The 20565-nt window shown below is 42.5% G+C and overlaps 1 protein-coding gene across 3 annotated transcripts in view; it reads right to left on the bottom strand.

Annotated features, from left to right (window-relative positions):
* LOC148641555 (small G protein signaling modulator 1-like) overlaps positions 1 to 20565 on the bottom strand; it is a 49981-nt gene that overhangs the window by 6707 nt on the left and 22709 nt on the right. The window contains exons 4-20 of one of the 3 annotated variants that reach the window (XM_088617721.1): positions 16246 to 16408; positions 15498 to 15650; positions 15284 to 15351; positions 13972 to 14117; positions 12672 to 12803; positions 11929 to 12053; positions 10666 to 10733; positions 9369 to 9532; positions 7831 to 7960; positions 7356 to 7535; positions 6287 to 6413; positions 5691 to 5755; positions 5124 to 5269; positions 3654 to 3782; positions 2353 to 2535; positions 1965 to 2036; positions 118 to 810 (exon numbers count right to left, since the gene is read on the bottom strand). In XM_088617721.1, coding sequence (XP_088473847.1) covers positions 118 to 810; positions 1965 to 2036; positions 2353 to 2535; positions 3654 to 3782; positions 5124 to 5269; positions 5691 to 5755; positions 6287 to 6413; positions 7356 to 7535; positions 7831 to 7960; positions 9369 to 9532; positions 10666 to 10733; positions 11929 to 12053; positions 12672 to 12803; positions 13972 to 14117; positions 15284 to 15351; positions 15498 to 15650; positions 16246 to 16408 — 2744 coding nt within the window. The remainder of the gene's footprint in view (positions 1 to 117; positions 811 to 1964; positions 2037 to 2352; positions 2536 to 3653; positions 3783 to 5123; positions 5270 to 5690; positions 5756 to 6286; positions 6414 to 7355; positions 7536 to 7830; positions 7961 to 9368; positions 9533 to 10665; positions 10734 to 11928; positions 12054 to 12671; positions 12804 to 13971; positions 14118 to 15283; positions 15352 to 15497; positions 15651 to 16245; positions 16409 to 20565) is intronic. The other 2 variants (XM_088617722.1, XM_088617723.1) reach the window with 2 other exon arrangements.

Raw genomic sequence — 20565 nt, forward strand, 5'->3', positions numbered from 1 at the left:
TAATATTAACCACATTCATTATGGGAGTTTGGCTTCTTCTGTACAGAAAATATCAACTAATTTCTTCTAGCTATTTACTTAATGTGCAGTACGCTTCTAAAAACCCTGTGCACTTACAGAATAGGTAGTCCCAATGGATGAGACTGGGGAGGTGGCATCAGGTTTGGCTTCTCCACCAACGGCCAGAGAGTCAAACTGGGGGAAAAGGCTCTCCATTTCTGGTTCTTCTGACAGGGCATCCTCACTGCCCACCAGGCTTTGCTTCTCCGCCTCCTCGTCCACCTGCATCTCCAGCACCAGTGGGCCAACCACTCCCCCTGTGCCCAAGTCATCCCCCAAGGGCAGCTCAATAGCCGACAGTAACTCCGCCGAGGTTTCCTTGGCAACCATACTGTCCTCAGCTGAGGCTGACTCCCTTGCTTTGGTAACGGGAGGTAGAGCTTCTTCCAGCCCCTGATCCTCAGCCGTGGCTGCAGCCTGCTCCCGGGGCTCCTCCTCAGGGCCCTGGGCTGGGGCTTTCACGCCGGGGGGGTCTACCGCTTGCTGAGCGGGTTTGGCCGAGCCGGGATGCGGAGGCTGGGGCTGTCCGGAGGTTTTGGCTGTGGATTCGGCACCAGCGCTGTCCTCGGTGCTCAGGCTGCGGTCAGAGAAGCCGGATGTGATGGAGAAATTGCGGGAGGAAGGGTGTCCAGAATCTGGGGAACAGGTGCCATTGGGTACGACCCCATTGGGTACTTTTGTTGCTTGTTTGGCCTCCTCTCCCTTTGGCTCCATCTCAATCTGCTCTACCTCTTCCACGGACTCAAACACCTGAAACAACAACCCGGTGGTAAACGCCTGGCTCAGTGGGGACACGTGGGACTTCAGGGAAAAACAAGTCCTCACTGAAGACCTCGCTGTCCATTATATCACTTCAAGGGTCACTTTGTTTCACAGATTTCTGCCAGTTTACATGAGCAATATCTTTTTTCTTCTAAAACAATCTCATCTATGTTCATAGCAAATGACATCACATTGAACTGCAGTTTTGTTTTCTAACTACATTTGATTTAAATAAAATTGCATAAATGATAAAAGAAGAAGTTAATACTAATAAAGTGGTTAGCCTTTATTCCAGCACTGAAAAGAAAGATAACATTGTCTTCTCTTCTATTCTTCTAAGAGGAATAAACCTATCAAGCCTTTTCTCACAGTGCACAGTTTAGAAGCAAACAGAGTAATTAAATTTCACGGACTACTACCACTATCAACAGGACATGAGACAGGGAATACAGCTGTACAGATAGATGCCATAGATAATAGATCAGGACACTCCAGTAGACACACTGCAGGGTCCACAGAGGAAATTGCTATTCAATATCTTCCATTTTCATCCTGCTATGGAATGCCAGCTGGAATTGCTCTTCAGCAAGTTTAACAGTCTAGATGTAAGTTATATAAAACAATTATGTTTCTACCACATTTATACATTTACATTTACATGAAGCAAAGCAAAAACTGGTTGAAAATACCTACAGATTTGTAAATGAATGAAAAAAAATAAATCAGAAAGTCCAAGAAAAGTCATGTTTTAGCAGAAATATGGGAGCACCACCAACAGCTGGGCCAGAGCACAGCGACAGGATGGTAAGGCTACAGATGGAATAGTGTACAATATATCTGTACACTACAGACATACAATATCTGTAGTAGCTGGCAGCTAAATGAAATTACAATGTATACACACAGGCAGCACCATTTACATGCAATGGCATTACAGAGAATGATAGTGAGCTCAGTGTGAAACTCTAGAAACCACTAGACCCTAACGTCATGACAACTGCCTGAGCTGTAAATGGCAGGGTGTTACACTGTTTACCCAGCTCACAATCACGTTGGCAAAACACGCATGTATAGACTCTGCCTGGGTCCGCTCAAGCGTGGCAACAGCAAAGCTGAGCAGGGCAGCAGTGGGGAAGGGGTACCTGTGTGCTGCTGCTGGAGTCGCTCTGCAGCTGCGCGTGGCTGTGTCTGTCTGAACTGCAGCTCTGGGAAGACTGGCACAGCCGTGGCGACAGCGAAGGGGAGGGAAAATACACAGGGAGACAGGAAGGACACAGGATTTTCTGTTTTAAACACCCTTTCAAAATCCACTCCAAAGGTAATAACAGACCTTCCCACACAGAGAAGTGTGCTTTTCCTAACACAGAACATACAGAAAAATACCTGAGACACCTGAGCAATTCTCAGAAAGCCAGTTTATTTTTCCAGAGACTATCATCTGCACTATCTGCAGTGTGAATGGCAGGTACTCTGGAGCCTGGGTTGGGGAGACCTATTGCCAAAGCAATGCCCAGCCCAGGCTGCTCTCACCTCGTTGCTGACGGTGGAGTCTCTGTGCATCATTTTCTGGATCTGGCTGTCCAGGCTGGCTCCGGAGGAGCACTTCGCCAAGGCCACCGCATGCTGCTCTTTCTCCCGCTGCCGGACGATGGCCTCACAGCCCAGCCACTCGCTCATGGTCTGCTCGTAGCAGGCGCGCACCTGGTCATCTACCTGCCACAGGCACAGCACAGTCCGTACAGGGGCTGCCCCGCGCGCTCGCCACTCGGGAAAGCCAGCGCAGGGCAAACGGACAGCCACACAAAACTGCGATGCCAGGATTTCACTGTGCCTTTTCAAAACTGGAACAGATTTCTAGTTCTCAAAGGGCCAAGTAAAGAAATCCATTTAAGAGTGCAAGGTTTCAGGACCCCCCCTTTGCAAACTTTTATTCGTTGGGACTATATCAGGACAAGAAAGATCAGAGAAAGAGATCTGGCAACCAGTGAACACATTGTAAGTCGTACTAAATGCAAGAATACAAAACCTGCAGAATATAGATTTTCTCTTTGTATCAAGGTTGACAAATATCAGAGGTGAAACATCCCTTAAAACAGAGGTGGGGTTATATCAACTCACAACTGGCAACCCACTGAAGCTAAGCAGGTGTGAGCCTGGTCAGTACCTGGATGGGAGACCTCCTGGGAAAAACTAAGGTTGCTGCTGGAAGAGGTGTTAGTGGGGCCAACAGGGGGCGCTCACCCTGTGGTCCATGTGGGTCCTAATGCCCCAGTATAGTGATGGGGACACTATACTGTAAACAGGCGCCGTCCTTCGGATAAGACGTAAAACCGAGGTCCTGACTCTCTGTGGTCATTAAAAATCCCAGGGCGCTTCTCGAAAAGAGTAGGGGTGTAACCCCGGTGTCCTGGCCAAATTTCCAATTGGCCCTTACCAATCATGGCCTCCTAATACTCCCCCTCTATGAATTGGCTACATTACTCTGCTCTCCTCCCCACTGATAGCTGATGTGTGGTGAGCGTTCTGGCGCACTATGGCTGCCGTCGCATCATCCAGGTGGATGCTACACATTGGTGGTGGTGGAGGGGAGTCCCCATTACCTGTAAAGCGCTTTGAGTGGAGTGTCCAGAAAAGCGCTATATAAGTGTAAGCAATTATTATAATTATAATTATTATATCAAGATTCCAAAAGTAAATGCCACTACGGTTTAGCTGGTCAAGAGTTCAGAGAAACAGAAAAAGAATGTGTGCAGTCCCTTCTGGCAAATGTAATGAAAAGACAATTTAAACAGAGACCTTCTGCATTCACAAATGCACCCAGACACACATACCTCTTTCCTCTCCTTCTCGGACATCCCAAATTGGTAGTGTCCCAGCAGGAATGGCCACACCTCCTTACGGAGCGAGGGCTCGACTCCCCCGAAATACACCAGCCTCAGCAGTTCCTGCTCCTCGTAGGCCTATGAGGAGACAGAGGCTGTGAAAGGACAGCGTGCCAGGGGTTCACACGGACACACAGACTGTAACTCATGCTCTTCCTGATTCCAGGAACACGGACCTGGCGTTTACAGTCTGAAATGTTTGGATGAACACACAGATGTAACAGGAAATACTTTTTTTCCCGTTCAGAAAACGTACACATTAAGGAAATCCTTCAAACAGAAAGGTTCTAGTTGGTTATATCTATCAAAGCAGCATGATGAAAGGCAGGTACCTCTATTTACTCCCTTCAATGTTCCCTTGAGTGTTAATTAAAATCTAAAACGGCTGAACAGTACAAGACACCTGTTTAGAGGTCTTACTTACTGCAATGTCATTAAAAAAACAAACAACATACAATTTAACCTATCCAAGAATGACATGTTAAGGCCAAAAAGTTAAGGCCATTAGTTAAGGACGAATGCTCTTTTCTATTTATTATTGTAGTGGTCATAAATGAATCAATAAGTTGATATTTATTCCTTCTATTTAGAAGTGACTTGTTTAAAGCATTGAACATACAATTATTTTTGTTTTCCCTGTTACAAATGTAGACAAGCCAATTCTCATTCAAGCCATCCTGCTACTATGTCTTGCCCTCCAACCTCATGCACATAATGTCTTCCTACTGTAGGTAATGCAGCAACAGTGGTGGTCCACTGTGGTCTCAGTGAGCCAGAATAGGGACAGCAGGGCTTGAGCATCAAAGGAGAACAAGAAAGGCACTGACAACCACTAATCCTGTTTGATCATCCACAGGAATCACTGTGGGTGGCCCCTTTGGAAGTCCTCACCAGCTCTGACAAACCCAGTACCAACTGTGCTTGGCCAGCCTAGCAACCTCAATGCCATCTTCACAGATTGCAGGACAGTGCCATACATTTAAAGTAAAATCAGAATGGAATTTCACTGCTACCCATCAAAAGGCTCCTCTTATATCAAAACCTATTCAATAAATAATACTTTGTGCATCAAAAAGATATATATTGAGAGTAGTTAAAAAAATAATTTCAAATTACTAAACAGAAAAATACATCTCTGCCTATTTATACCAGAGGTGTTTCAATATAAATATTCTGATGAGCAAAAAAATAGTGTAACAAAATGCACACCCTTATAAGTGGATAGTTATGTTTAAGATGATTTGGGCATCTGCTATTTGCTTTGTAAGTCTGAGTGGAGGGTGCAGACCTTCTCCATTCCCAGTGATAACAGTTGATTAATTAGCTGTTTACTTTTGCTGGATTTATCCTAAAATTATAAAAGGGATGGTTAAAATGATGGAGGTGAGGGAGTCCCACGTGATAGTGACTGGATCTTACTGTACAGTCCTGAAGGTATTTCTGCCAGATCTCAGCAGTCAGCCCACCCCTGGCGTCCTGTGGGACATCCGGATCCACGATGGTGTGGTTGACCAGAGCAGATAGGTGGGTTCTCACAGTGGACAGGTGTCGGCAATACGCCAGCCCTAGATGGCAGAGATAAGATGATAGCAATAATACCATCTTCATGAAAAGTCACTGCTTACACGCCTCTTAAAGCACAATGCAGAATGTCATTTTCTTTCTACCACAGCCTGCTCTGACATGACGTTTCATAAGCATTCTGCAAAAATGGTGAAGAAAAATGAGCTTTAATAAGCATGTGTATGTATATGAAATATTAGATTCATCATCAGTTGATTCTTTCTATCAATATTTTTCTACAAAAGTCCTTGAGCATTTTTTATCAGCTGCTGATATTACTTCAGTATTTCATTGCAAGACACTGCGTATCTCTGGGGAAAGGCAATTAAGCAAACAGGTGTCTGTCAAGCCTTTAAAGGCTCACATTATTTTAGTGGCTCAGCGTGGATGTGAGGCAGAAGGAAAAGGGGAATGTTTACGTACAGCCATAGAAAGCCCGGGAAATGATCTGATACTTCATGTTGTCACAGAGCAGCTTCAGGGGAGCCCTGTAAACACAATATATGTCTTTCACCACGCACGCTGTGCAGTTCACAGTCCTTTCACAAGATATTACTCAGCACTGAAAATATCATTAAGATTATATCTAGATTTGTTTTGAACCCACGCTTGCGTTTCTCCAGGAATTCGGACTGATAATTAGAAACCACAAATAATTTTGTGGTGTTCAGTTTAAATTCCCTCCCGCACTCCAGCCTTTTAATTGGAATCGACTGATCATGTACTGTACGGTAGGTCTATTAAATACCAGAGGTTAATTCATTGACATATATATTTATATCCTGTATATATATATAAGCTGTAGGAAAAGAATGCTTGGTATTCAGTGATGCAGGTGTAAGACAGATGTATAATGTCAAATGTCCCTGTTATATGAGCAAATATGGAGCAGGTGTAGTGCATTGGCAGAAATAATACAGCACCTACACAGTAGGTACATGAAAACAACAATAATTGAATTCCAATGACTGTGCTGGATTAAGAGCAGCGTTCTCTGGGAATACAGATTGCTACTTTACCTCTCATGGTTGCAGCCGTTCAGGGGCCCGCCGTCCGAAGAGGCACTTTGTGAACAAGAGGAGCAGGAGGACTTCCTGGCAGTAGGGTGCCACATGGCAGGCGCCTGCTCCATGAGGTCCTGTGGAACTGATCCGAATGCCACAGCCTTGTTAATACAGGACGTACTTTAACTGGACACGTTCTCAGCAATACACCCCTTTCCAAAACCGCAAGCTGAGAAAAACAATTCTCATCCGTCACTGCTGGCAATAATCACGATAGACAAGAAGGATAAATCAAGCTGAATCTTATCAAAGCCGATTAAGAAACGTTAGCTCACGCTTTTCAAGAATCCCATAGCCTTATCAGTCTGTGAGGTGAGTCAGGATATTAAATCCAGTGAGAGCTGCGCTATAATATTTTCTTGGTGTGACTCCATCATTGTATTGGTTAAGCAAATTTAAAGCTGTTTCAAAGCCCATGCTTTGTTTGAATAAATGTGAATTACAATGTATAACACTGTAGTATGCCAGTGATACTCACTCGGTCACCTTCCAGTTCAAGCAATACCTGGCTGTTACAAGCAAGGTAGTGCTTACATTGGAAAGACTGCTGTATGGCTGTAGGACCCAAGTAAAAGATCCCAAAAGCATGAAAGAACACAGTGTGCCTGTGTATTGAACTGGATAAACTGCCTCCATATGTACGGCTGTTGATGAAAGTTTGCCATTTGTCAGCAGAGTTGGGGAATATCTGCTCTTTGCCATCCCAGAAACACAAGATACAGCCTTTTCTTTTCTGTCTTAAATCAAGTAAATTTCCACATGACTTGCAAGAACCCTCGTCCAGAAGATAAATTATTATTCTGACGCCCCTTTATTGAAGATGAGCCCTTGATTAGTCATTTAAGGTCAGAAATCAATGAGCAGAGTTAAGGTGAACGTGCAGCGCCAAGGCGGATGATGATTCAAAGGTGCCCAGGAGGGGTCATGTGGAGAGAGCTGGCGAGAGAACACAGCCAGGGACAGGCAGCTGAAGCAGCCAGGGAAAGTGCTGCCTTTCGGCAAAAGGTGACAAAGACAACATTACGGCCACGCTGGGTCCGGCCCAGGGGGGTTCCTGGGAAACTGGAGGAGCGTTTGGGGATGACCAGGGACCGGCCCGCGGGGGCCCACGGAGGTGTTCGTCTGGGCAGCCGCAGGGAGAGGGAGCGGGACAGGGGCAGAGGTGCACCACCAGAGGGGGGGCGGGAAGAGGAAGTAATGGTCACTGGAGGTGGGGAAGAGAGAAAGATGAGTGGCCTGTAACACAAAAACAGGGCGCAGTGGCAAGAACGCACATTTAAACAATGAACATGGGGCTGGAGAGCGAAAACTAAATGAACATCTTAAATGCAAGGGAAAAATATGAAGATACAGGACCAAAAAATAAGAAATGGAGTTTTCATTCTGGATGCTCATACCTGTACATTGATGCAGTATGTGAACTGAAAAACAGCAACAGCTTGCCTTTTTAGTAGCTTCTTCCGCACTGCCACATTGAATTCGTTCTCAAATTTACTTACCAAACTCAGACTGACTTCCGGGGAACAGAATCCGAAACACGTAATCGGTAGCTTCATCTTCCTCTTTGTCCGAGACAGACTCTGAGGACCCTTGGGGGCTTCTCTTTCGAAGTTTGGGGAATACCTTTCCCTGACAAAACAGTTTTTTGCCATCATTCATTAGTTCTGGAAATGTTTTTCTAAAATGTCTTGACACTGGATTTTCTCCAGTGAGTTTTAATTTGAAGACACTTTTTTTTAACAAAACAATTTCTTGTAGTCAAAACCTTTTGTGAGCGATGTGTTTCTCCTTCATCAAAGCATTGTATTTCTTTTCATTTTCTTCTGTTAACCAAAGGTTATGGTTGTCAACAGCATCCATAAAAATCTCACTTACAATACAGACACACAGATGTTTCTGCAGAAACTACGAGAAGACGGGTGCATTTCACCAGGTGTTGAAAACACTACATTTGTCATGATAAATTATTGATTTACATATAATCAGCATTTTAAAAAGGTTTATAAAGACTTTATAAAAACAGTACACATTCATTGAAGAAAGGAAGGTCTTTCCAAAACAATATATTTTATCCTGAGCTCCACCAGAGGAGCACTGCTTTCCTCTCCATATACCCTAGTGTGCTGTCACTACTGCAGTGGTTTCAACTATCATTAACAATGGGATATGGTCAAAAAAATACAAAACTATTTCAGAAAAGAATAATGTGAATGACAAAGCTCTTGGGATAAGGCTTCATGTTCTCTCTTAGAAAGTAACAGGCCTTTCATCATGACACTGAACCCCTCTAGGAATTTGTTCTCTCTCACTTTCTTTAGCGGTGATAGGCTTCATCAAACAAATCCCATCTCAGAGTTGAGGCCTCTCTTTAAGATATGTTTTTTTTCCAATATCTTTGTTATTACTCTGATGCAGCAGAAATATCTGTAATGCAGTGAACTTCCACACTTCACTGATCCACAAAACAGCAAAAACTCCTGTATTGTTCGTCTCATAATTGACCTGGAAGCAAAACCCGTTTAACTCAGAACAATAGATGCTGTTCTATCCCCAGTACATTAACACATAAGCTGAGCTTCATGCAGAGATTGTGTTTAGCAGTGTTTTGGCACTAGTTACCTTAAAGGAAGATAGCCTCAACCCATGTTTCCAGAATAAATGAAGCGAATGTCAGGGATCAAACTGAAGATTTGGACAATCCAGCTATATTTAAACATACTGTAGCACCACGTGGGGTGGGACTACGGAACTGTATATAGTGGGGCGGAGGCTGGGAGACAGCCTCTTCCCCTCGTGTGTGTGTTAGTGAAGGTGCAGTGCTGTAACCCCTGTCCCTGTGTGTGTACCTTTCCTGGTTCGAGTTAATAAATGTGTTGCTCAACCCCATTCCCTGAGTCCCATGCCTGCTCCATTCTGTACCGAAACCCGCGGTTGTTACAATACTTATCCAACCTCCATTATAGTTCTGAACAGCACAGGACTGTTTCAGAACACTGCAGGTCATATCAGCTTCACAGCCAGCCTCTAGCTACCTTACCTTTCCTCTCTGCGACCAGAGTGGGGGGTCAAGCTGCCCGTGGGGAAGTAGCCCATTCTCCAGACAGGACAGGAACTGCAGGAGGTGCCCCCCTCTGGGGAAACGCAGGGGGGGTCTCTGGATTCCATCCTGGCTCACCAACACCACTGTTCCACCGCTGTCGACTGGAAAAAAAAAAAAAACAGCACCCATCATCACAGGCACCTCCACGAGGAAACACGCCATCGCAATAAAACACCCCTCTGTGAACGCTGTCACAACTGATTTCAGCTTCCACTTCCCCCTTGTGAATCTTTCCAGATTCCAGAATATCTGAAACATCAATCTGCAGGGAAATCCCTGAAGAAGGCCTACATCTGTAACCACCTGGCAATTATCCGGAATAAGCTTGAAAGGTGCACTGCTTAAACAAGAAAAAAAACATGAAAGGCAATTCACAAGTGATTGTTTACCGCATTTTCTGAATACTGATCGGGTGAAGAATGTATTTAAATCGGTGCTTTCAAAACTCATTATCAACAAAGAAAAATCGATCACAGTTCTCTAGTTCACTCTGTTAACTAAGAATGAGGGGGTAGACATTGTTAGTATGATAATTAAACACTGCTCTGCATCACAGAATATCTGCTCTTATTCTCCAGATAACAAATGAAATTGTACTAGAGCTTAACTGCTGCATGCAAGCAAACTCGAAGCCATGTCACAGGATAAATGAACAATTTCTCCTGCATGATTCTTCTCCATCTAAAGTGCCTGTCATGACTGGATTCAGGGGCCCTTTGTTCAATACACAAGATGCACTCAGGAATAATCTAGCTCTGACAGGTCAGGCAGGCAATACCAAATCACAAAGGTATTCTGTCTGTCCAATTTTATTGGGTCAGACGATAAAAGAATTACAGTAAATGTGCGAAAGTGCGGTATTCCCATGGCAAAACTGTAGATCTTCAGAAAGAATGTTCTAACTTGCTCATCTACAGTAAAGTAGATTCTGGTTGTCATTTTGCATTTTACACTTTAACAGCGCTACTAATTTCAAAGATGATAAATCTAAACATTAAACGGCATGCTGCCTCTGATGAATGTGAGAGAAAAAAAATAAAGTCTGCATTGAGAATGGATCAAGGAAACAGATGCCAGGAAATTTTCATTTCAAATGACGAAATTAGCTGCTGCTGAAAAAAATCATGATACATTTTATGTAAAACTAGTTAAGGAGACAAATTTAATGAATGCAATTAAGCTTAGAAACACGCAGGATCTGATGCAGAGACGCACTGTGATCTAAAGGCCATACCCTGCTGGTGACAGTGCAAATAGACAATCTCTTCCAGACGGATCGTCATGGCATAGTCCCAGTAGACGCTGAAAGAGACAACATCAAAGATATTATTACAGAGAGAGCCACACTAGTTACGTGGAAGGCAAAGAGATCTTTGAAAAGCAGCTGAAACTCTGATGAGGACATCTTCCTTCAGTGCAACTGCATCAACATTTGTTTTCAATGCATTTGTCACCTAGGAACAGTACTGTATTTAAACTGAAGGTGTCAGAGCACTGGAGAACTACAGGCAAACCTAACTATAGCTGATGTTCTCAATGAATTCTAACACACTGTCAGAAGGAATTTCAGTTTCACAGAAGCGCAAGATAACTGACTATCTAAAATCTTTTTTTCCAAAGTCTAGAACAAAAACATAATGGCTCTTTAATTAATAACATACATTTAATCTCAGAAATATGATACTTAAATATACTCTAAAATGAAGAGAATTATAGTTATGTGCAAAACCCACTTGATAGGCCTTTGGATTTTCACAATTTCCCTTTAAAGACTGCAGTTTATTTCATATCAACAGGATAAATTAATCTATACCGAGGAAATTTCAATTTCAAATACATGTATCTGTATTTCTGAGATATATTTCCACTCACATTTTTAATGCAATGCAGTAAAAAGCATACAGTACCTTTTTTTTTTAAAAAAGAAAACATTAAAACATTAAAAATCCACTCCTGTCCTCCAGTTTTAATAGATTCCTCTATGAAACAATTTCTCATAACCATCACCATCACCATGAGGACATGAGTGGCCCTCATAGTTATTGCTAACAACACTTCCTTGGAAATGTTCGTTCCAGGATATTAAGCCCAAGATGATTTAGCAGGCAGAAATAAAATACTGCAAGGATCCTTAAGGTTTCTGGGAGCAGGATTGCTCCAAATCACATTGCCACAGCTTGAGGAGTTTGTGAAATCCGCAGTAAAAAGATTTGCATCTCATTTGGAGGTGTTATGTATAGGTAGTGCCCTAAAAGATATGCACTACAAGCTTCTACAGCCAAAGAACCGTTATGATAATATATTCGTTACAACCATCACAGTAGTACATTTCTGTACAGTAAAAACTATGTTCCTATACCAAGTTCCAGGACTGAAAATGAACAAACAATACATCTTTGATGTGGTGAGTGACATACCCATTTTCATGATAGCGGTGCTTTGTTTATTCATTATGAACAATATATTTTTTCCAATTTCATGGCTATATGATTCTCACCTTTTCTCGTAATCCAAGTCCCCAACTGAGCCATTCATCAGCTGGTTGGGCGTCCACTTGAGAGTCATGATGTCTGCAGTCTGGTGAAGAGACAGGTACCCAGGAATCGCCTCCATATCATCCCTCTGGTAGAGAGGAGAACAGCAAGAATGGTACGGTTTCTCATCAAAAAAAGCCCAGAATTCTTCTTGTTTACTCACAGCTGGCAGTGGCTGTTCTGTGCATAAATACTGGAACAAAATGACAAGTAGTACTTCTAGGATAGAGCAGCAGCAGTGGGGGTATTGATTTTAATGTTGGCACACTGCAACCAGCTACAGATAATTGAACTTTAAACTGCTGTCTAAAATAAATTGTCGGCGCTTTGCTTGAAAGGGCTTCCAAACGTAGGCCAAAATATTCTCCTAGAAATTTTAAAGTCATAAAAGTAGGCAGCCTAACAACAACACAGTTTTAAATTAGAATTAACATACCTACTAGGTAAGACAGAATTGGATGGTACCATTGATAATGGTAATGCACAGTTAAAATAGAGGACCATTATTCTAATGTGTAGACAAATCTTCTAATTAATCTTAATTGCTTAATTTTGTGATTCCAGATACTTAATTATTAAAATAATAACAAGACAGATCACTGTACAAATTAAGCTGCTTATTGCTCCTAGTGAAGTACTGTAGTGGAGTGAAGCCTTGCTTTATAGACAGGGGTCCTGCCTGTCCAGGTAAGCAGATGTCTCATACCGGCTGCACAAGGACGTTATTCTTGCCATACAGCAGGGTAGCTCTGGAATTCTGGTGCAGTGATTCCACATAATCCCGAGCCGACATTGAGGGGCGATCGTCCATGCTCCCACTGGAGTGCCTCTTCTGGATCTACAGAAAAGCATGCCATCCATGTTAGTGCCACCCCTCCTTGAGTCACTGTGTGCATGCAAGCAGCACTCCGCTTCCTAGCGTCACTCGATTGTCAGGTTAACACCTTCTTGAAGGTATTCCCTTTGGATTTTTGCTGGTGTGTCAAGAACTGTGCCTGGAAAAAACACAGTTTTGTGTGTATTCTGAGTGCTCTGTACACCTAAACCACTTCCTAGGACATACTGTTTTCAGTGCAGCAAACCAAGTTCTGAATATTGATATTGTCATTGTATCTATAAAACTATAGTATTGCTGTTCAAATTGTATCTGGAGATAAAATTGGCATCCAAATGCCATGCAATTATGTAGACAAACTGATAAAAGATAGTAGTTATGAACTGTGTAAAAATAAATAGTATAAATAGTAGTATGTAGTAATAGTAAATAATAGTATGGATAGTATAAAATTATATGAGACAGTAAATAAGACCTAAAATTAAATATTTATTGTAGAATTTTCTTATACTGTAGTATATGATATGTGAAATTCTATGTGATATGCAAAGGAACAAGTAATAGGTTTATTCCATGCTGAAAAGAGGAGAGAGAAAACACAATATTTTGGCTGTGAAGCCTTCTTCAGGTGTGAGATATATGTTTATATGTTTCTTATAGTATATGATATGTGAAAACAGAGTTAAAGCCTGAATTATCAAAATTACAATAAGATTATTTTTACAACTATTTTCATATGTGGGCAAGTTAGATTGAGGTGGTGTAATTGCCAGTATTGTTACTGCTCCATTGCTGCATCAAAGCCTCATTAAAGCCTCTCAGCAAAGGAGGTATCGGTCATATGAAGAAAATGCCAAGAGAATCTCATTCTGCGTTGCCTTGTCATTCATCAGGCCTCTGTAACACACCTGCAAATACAGTGCTGAAGCAGGTTTCCCGTGCTAAAGTAAAATATCAAAATCTATTAGCAATTCTCTTTTCAGTTTCAAAGTGCCCGTGCTATCCTTGAGACAACAGCCAAGTCAAATAAGAGCAATGTTTACATCCCCATGCAAGCTGTAGTTAGAAAGAGGGAAAACTCAATAGATGACACAGTGCGTCCATATCTTCTGGTCACAGTAGCTCTTTAAGAAATGGCGGCTCTCCCTCTTGCCCCTATTCCCAGACTCACACACAGCGCGGGACGCTTCGTAGGGGAGTCCTGCCGGCAGTGGGCACTGTGAATGCGGTGCCTCTGGACCAGCTCGTCCGCAGAAGGGTCTGTCCAGAAGTGATCCGCCGTCTTCATCTTGGTGTACTCCAGTGCACACGGACCCACTGCAGGAGCAAACGAGCTCTGCGTGACTCCCATGGGGGGCTCTGTTGCGTTCCCCACTCCCACGCCCCCTGTCCTCCACCACCCCCTCAGTCCCAACCTCTAATTGTCACCCCAGGTGTGCATGCAATTAACCAGTCTGTCTACAGCTCTCCAGTTCTTATAAGATAAGATCAGATCACATCACTTTATTGGCCATACAGAATTTCTTGTATTAGGAAATTGCTTTTTCACATCCCCCAACTTGCTCTCCATGAGACACACAGACAGAGAGAGAAGCTTGGGGTCAGGGCGCAGGGTCAGCCAATTATACGGCGGCCCTGGAGCAGCTGGGGTTGAGGGCCTTGCTCAGGGGCCCAAGGGAGTAGGATTCCTTTGCCGGCCGTGGGATACGAACCGGCAACCTTCCAGCCACAGACCCAGATCCTTAGCCACAGAGCCACCAAACTGCCCCCAGGGCTGCCGATATGGCTCACTCTGCAGCTCACAGCTGGCAGCCCCACCGAAGCTCAGCAGGAGTGAGCCTGGTCAGTACCTGGATGGGAGACTCCTTGAAAAAACTAAGGTTGCTGCTGGAAGAGGTGTTAGTGGGGACACTATACTGTGAAGGGCACAGTTCTTTGGATGAGACGTAAAACAGGTCCTGACTCTCTGTGGTCATTAAAAATCCCAGGGAGTTTCTCAAAAAGAGTAGGGGTGTTACCCTGGCATCCTGGCCAAATTTCCAATTGCCCTTTACCTGCAAGTATGCAAGTAAAGCAAGTATGCAATTTAGCTGCCGACAAATCTGGCCACTTGTAACTCTAATTGTAGCAATGCTTTATTCGTCTTCAAAAAATCATGCAGCCTTATCATTTAATGTTTACCAATCATGGCCTCCCAATAATCCCCATCTCTGAATTGGCTTCATCACTCTGTTCTCCTCCCCACTGATAGCTGATGTGTGGTGAGCGTACTGGCGCACTATGGCTGTCGTTGCATCATCCAGGTGGGGATGCACATTGGTGGTGGTGGAGGGGAGTCCCCATTACCTATAAATTGCTTTGAATGGCGTGTCCAGAAAAGCTCTATATAAGTGTAAGCAATTATTATTATAAGAGACTGCCAGCATCCTTCTCACGATTCCTCCCAGAACAGATCAGGAGGGAATAAAGCTGCTTCACCTTACCTAACAAGGAAGCAAGGATTGGCCCATCGACAGGATCCATCAGCACGGCCTCCTTCTCGTAGTACTTACTAAAGGACAAAGCAAGTATGCAATTTATCTGCCGACAAATCTGGCCACTTGTAACTCTAATCGTAGCAATGCTTTATCTGTCTTCAAAAAATCATGCAGCCTTATCATTTAATGTTTGCTGTTTTCTCATCCTGGGCTCGCCCACCTGCTATTCTCCACAAGATAGAGCACGATCTTGTCGAGGACCTTCTCAATGAGGGCAGTGCGAATCCACAGGTGCTTGACGGCCTGCGGAGAAATACTGGGCAGCTTCTGCAGCTTCCGGGAACTCTCGTGGTTCAGCGGGACTTGGTTCCTTCTGCATTGACAAGAGCCACACCAGAAGAAGCTGTGGAGGACTGAGCTCTCAATGTCATTTGAAGATCAGTGGATCAACGACAATAAATGATTTGTGCTTTATCTGTCCATCCCTCTAGTCAAGGGTTCACACAATGAGAGCAAAGTCTCACATGGATTAATTGACAGAGCAATTAGATCTACCATAAAATGCTACAAAATGTTCAAACTGTATAGGGTAAGAATTTGAATTAATATTTCTTTTCTCCAGTGAATGCATTAATTTTGTGACTCATGATTCTTTTGATCATTGGTTTAAATGCATATTAGAACTTTCTTCTAAATACCCCTAGCACTGTGAATGAATTTAGTCCTCATATGTCGTAGCCCAATCATCTGGATATTGAATGAACAACATGAAGAATAATGTGATATCATGGATTATTAAATTATCTTCTGTCCTCTTATTATATCTTAGAGAATAGGATTGTGCAACGTCATGCAATAACTCATTAAAACCACGCAAAACAGAGAGACCCTTGCTATCCGCGGGTCTGCTATCAAGCAGCTGTTCATGTAAAGTGCTGCAGCTTTACGGTGGCGCAGGCATGAGTTACTTGTTCTCGATGATCTGCTCCAGCTCCTGGGCCTTCCTGCAGAGCTCCTCTGCCAGGGGAAAGCTCTTGCCCACCTTCATGAACAGGGCAGCGATCTTGTTACTCCGGAGGAACCCGGCTGCTCGACGCTTCAGCCCGTGCAGGACACACGCCTCCACTGCAGCTGCACACACAGAAATCACATCAGACCAGGGTCCTGGGACCCAAAAGCATCCTGGCCGCAATTCAACAAGAGCTGAAAAAATGACTGACGTGACAAATGGCTGACAGCTTTTCTTTTTTTTTTTGTTACACAGCCACCTGGTTTGCAATTTTAAAAAAAAGCTTTTTCTAAGATTCAGCCCCTCTTTATTACTCTCCTACTATACGTGGGGACCTGCCCACCTCTGAGAGCAGCTCCACAGTGCCTTACGGGTGAGTTGGCACTGACTGGAGGAGGAGTATGCTGTCATCATTGCCAGTTCACCTTTTGGTCAAAAGCTGCAAGCCCCCAGTAGACTAACATGCATCCCGTCCAATGTCCTCTGCCAACTGAGAAGCATTGCTTGTGGAATCCTGGTCATAGTGGGCTAGTTACATGACACAGATTTAGGCCGATGAAGCCTAGACAATATGACTCAATCTGTGCTCTGAATAAGCACCTTTAGTTTTTGAGCCACTTGGTAGCTTGTACCCTTCAATACCAAAGCATAGACTTGATGCCCCAGTCAAACTCAAATGTATACAGTACATAAATAAAGGTGACAGTCACAGCCTTGTGTGTAAAGAAAACCATGACTCCACATGGCTGGCCATATGTGGTGTGGTAATAAACTCTCCACTCCTGGAATCATCCCATACACGTGACACATGCCTGCTGACAAAGTGCCAGAGTTATATAATTTGCTCCTTCCAATTAATATCCCTATTTACCTGATGCCAGCTTGTAATAAGGGCAGGGACTGACATAATAGTTCAAGCACTTAGCAAATCAGTCGAGAATGGAAACTGCATTCAAACTACAAAAAGGCACGCCCCGTACTATTTGTAAAAACAACACCCTTATTTCCAAGGAGTCATTGATATTCAGCTCTGAAAAAGATGTTGAATACCTTTACCTAGCAAAAACAGAATTGGTTTCCCTTCAGCTAATTAATGCTAATTTGTTTATAAATCCCTGTCCATCACACACAGGCACGCTTCCTCTAGGCTGTGCCTGGCACAGTCTGTACGATGTTGATATCAGAGCTCTCTCAGAGGACTAATCTTTCCTGCTCTGCACGCATAAGGTCGTGCAGACTGCTAAGGTTGTCATGGAAACCCTGGATGATGGAGCTCCTGTGATAGGTCTGTATGTAAAGAGAGGAAGACAGAGTGCTGGAAAGGCCTAGCCTTTGTGACAGGCCTTTCCCTCTCTATCTCATTAACCACCTTCATCATCTAGTTAAGAGTTTGTTTTTAAAATGTTGTCATATTCTCCCCTGTTTCCCCTGTTTTCTCGCAGGTCTGTTTGTAGGACTAAAATGTTCATTTATACAATCTGAAACTCCTGCAGCTGCAACAAACAAGAGTCCATCAAGAAAAAAAGCTTTAAGTTAAACAGTGTGTTTACAATGATTGGATCACATAAATGAATACATATTGGTACAGGTTGTATTGCTGGATTTAATTATAGCACAGAAACCTTTTTCTGTTTGTTTAATGATAGTCTTTTCAGATGTTTGTTTAAGCCAGTGTAGACATTAACAGTGCAATTATGGATCATAATCTTCTTTTGCTGTTGGCAGTTATCGAAAGATCACCTACAAAAAAGAGTGACTCTTGTCTGATCAGGCTATCGTTTCCTTATCAATAGATCAGTGCTAAATGACACAGTCTCCAAACAGATATCATGGAGTGCTCCTTTCATAACTTGCAAATGTTCTAACTGTTCTCCAAAGGTTTGAAATGAAATTGATATATATATTAACCTGGATTTAAAATATATATTTTTGTTTAAACTCTACTGTGTCTAAATTTTGATTTTCAATATTGATGTTAAATTATGTCTCACAATAAATTGCAAGTTCTTTGTTAAATACTTTTTGTAATGTATGAAATAGTAAACACACAGTATATACTGCATAATGTTGTTTTGGAATGATATTGGACTCTGTATGAAGTAGAAGGCACTACCCGAATTGAAGAGCAATAATACTGAAACAAACTGCCTTACTCTTGTCACATCTTTTGTTTAGTTTACATTTAATAAGGCGTTTTCGACTATGGGTGAAGTAAAACGTTTTAGATTATTTCTACTAATGGGGACCAAAAGCAAAATGAAATAAGGGAATAAATCATAAATAGTTTGGGTGGACTGTTTTCGCCTACAAGGTGAATAGCAAAAACTAAGAAATATTTCCCACTCCTGGGAAGAGATTAGAGCCCTCATTGCTCACTCAGTGTTTAGTTATTTAACAAGAATAGCATGGTTGAGGCTAAAAAGTGGTGCCTTCTCTCGAAAAGGCTATGGATAAGTGATTCCTGCTTTCTCTGTAATGCTGAGGATACACAGATCTTCTCCTCCTATAAGGCTGAGGATAAGAGATGAATGCTTTTTCCATAAGGCCCTCATCTAAACTCTTCACACAGCAAATAAGAACAAACATTTTCTTCTAAATAAACAGTTATTACTGACACCCCTGGAAAAGAACAATCATGTCAGTTATAATAATGGCCAGCAATCAATTTGTCCCCCATTACCAGCTGCAATCCAAAGTGAGTGATTTCAAGCCTTGTGGTTACGGACAGAATTGGCAAGTGGGCAGGTGCTGCTCGGTGGGGTCTCTAGAACTACACTAAAAATAGCACCAGGCAATGAGACGTTGCCAGGAGATCCTGTAATTTGCCAGCTTCACACCAGCCTGACTGGATTCTGCAACTGTACTGGGTTTTCAACAGCAATGAGGTGCCTTTACTTTAATAATTTGAATTGTTTAAAAAATAAAATCTCTAAAAACACAATTATTTTCCTTTTGGTTAATGTTGGTATGGTAAATATATGTGCTTGCAATCACGCACTATCTTTGTCCTCAGGTTTTTCAGATTTTCACTGTCAAGACGACTATAGTGGAGTTTGTGACTGTTTTGGACTCTGGTATTCCCAGCACTTTCAGAAACAATGTCTGATTCCCTGGCAGTACAGAAACACACTGCAATGAAACACTAGCAAGAAGCTACAGCTTTTCTTTTGACCAGTGCCTGGGATTCATTACAAAAGCCTTCAAGGTTTATCTTACCGTGTTTTCAAAAGTAGCATTCTGATGGGGAGCATTTATAAACATGGCTTATAAAATACAGGACAGTGGCATGATTTTTGGTAATTTTACCAAAGTTACTCCAATACACAAAAAAGGTTACATGCCAGTACAGTACATTGAAATGAATCTCAACAAAGATAGAGGGAACAGAATTTAAAGGGGCATTTTTTACCTGAATAGGCCTGTGCCAGGTCATTACCACAGAAAAGCACATCTTAAACGCTTCCTAGTTATGACTTTGCTGCTATTTCTGTAGCATACCTATACTGTATGTCTGTTTACTTGTGCTACTCCATGCTCAACCTATCTTCTAGGATTCTTCATTACTTTAAGGTTTTCTGCCAATAAGGCAGGATTAAAAATAGGACTCTTAAGAGTCAAGAATGTATTTGTATGGTTTACTAATATGGTGTATTGATTGCCCTTTGTGTGTAGTACCTTGTCATTTTTTATTTCCTTAGTTCTGTATCTCTTTGCATTGACTGTGATGTACCATTATTACGCAGCAAAGGGCATCTTTTTGCAGAGGCAGCAGTCTGATGTGAAAGGTCACACAGCTGCTCTTGACATTTCTGCTAATTATGCCTCCAAATGGAATGAAGGTGAACCTTGACTTCCAAGGGCATTATAAACATTCTAGTGATCACTGGGCTAATTACTCCCCTGTGTGCTGTCAGGGCTGTTTTATTTATGTCCTAAAGGAGGGAAGCACCATAAAGCCAATTTAATTTGAATCCATATATTATGCATAGGGGGCCTAAACAGTGCATTATCAGGAGATGAGCCATGTTAAGTACACAAGAAGCAGGACAAGGAAATCTTTTTTCAGGTGAAAACATTAACTAAAACCATTACTTTGGAATAGTGTACCGGGAGATGCATTAGAATATCGGATAAAATGTTTCAATTCTTAGGTTAAATGCTTGCAGTCACTCCTGCTGATATCTGAATGTAGATGTCTGTAATACCTACATTGTAACCAATGAACAGCTCAGACTTACTGAAATGAACCATGCTGGATTTCGTCTCACTTTTGCTCTCT

The sequence above is a fragment of the Lepisosteus platostomus genome, chromosome 24 (assembly GCF_059453375.1).
Source record: "Lepisosteus platostomus isolate fLepPlt1 chromosome 24, fLepPlt1.hap1, whole genome shotgun sequence".
NCBI classification, from domain to species: domain Eukaryota; kingdom Metazoa; phylum Chordata; class Actinopteri; order Semionotiformes; family Lepisosteidae; genus Lepisosteus; species Lepisosteus platostomus.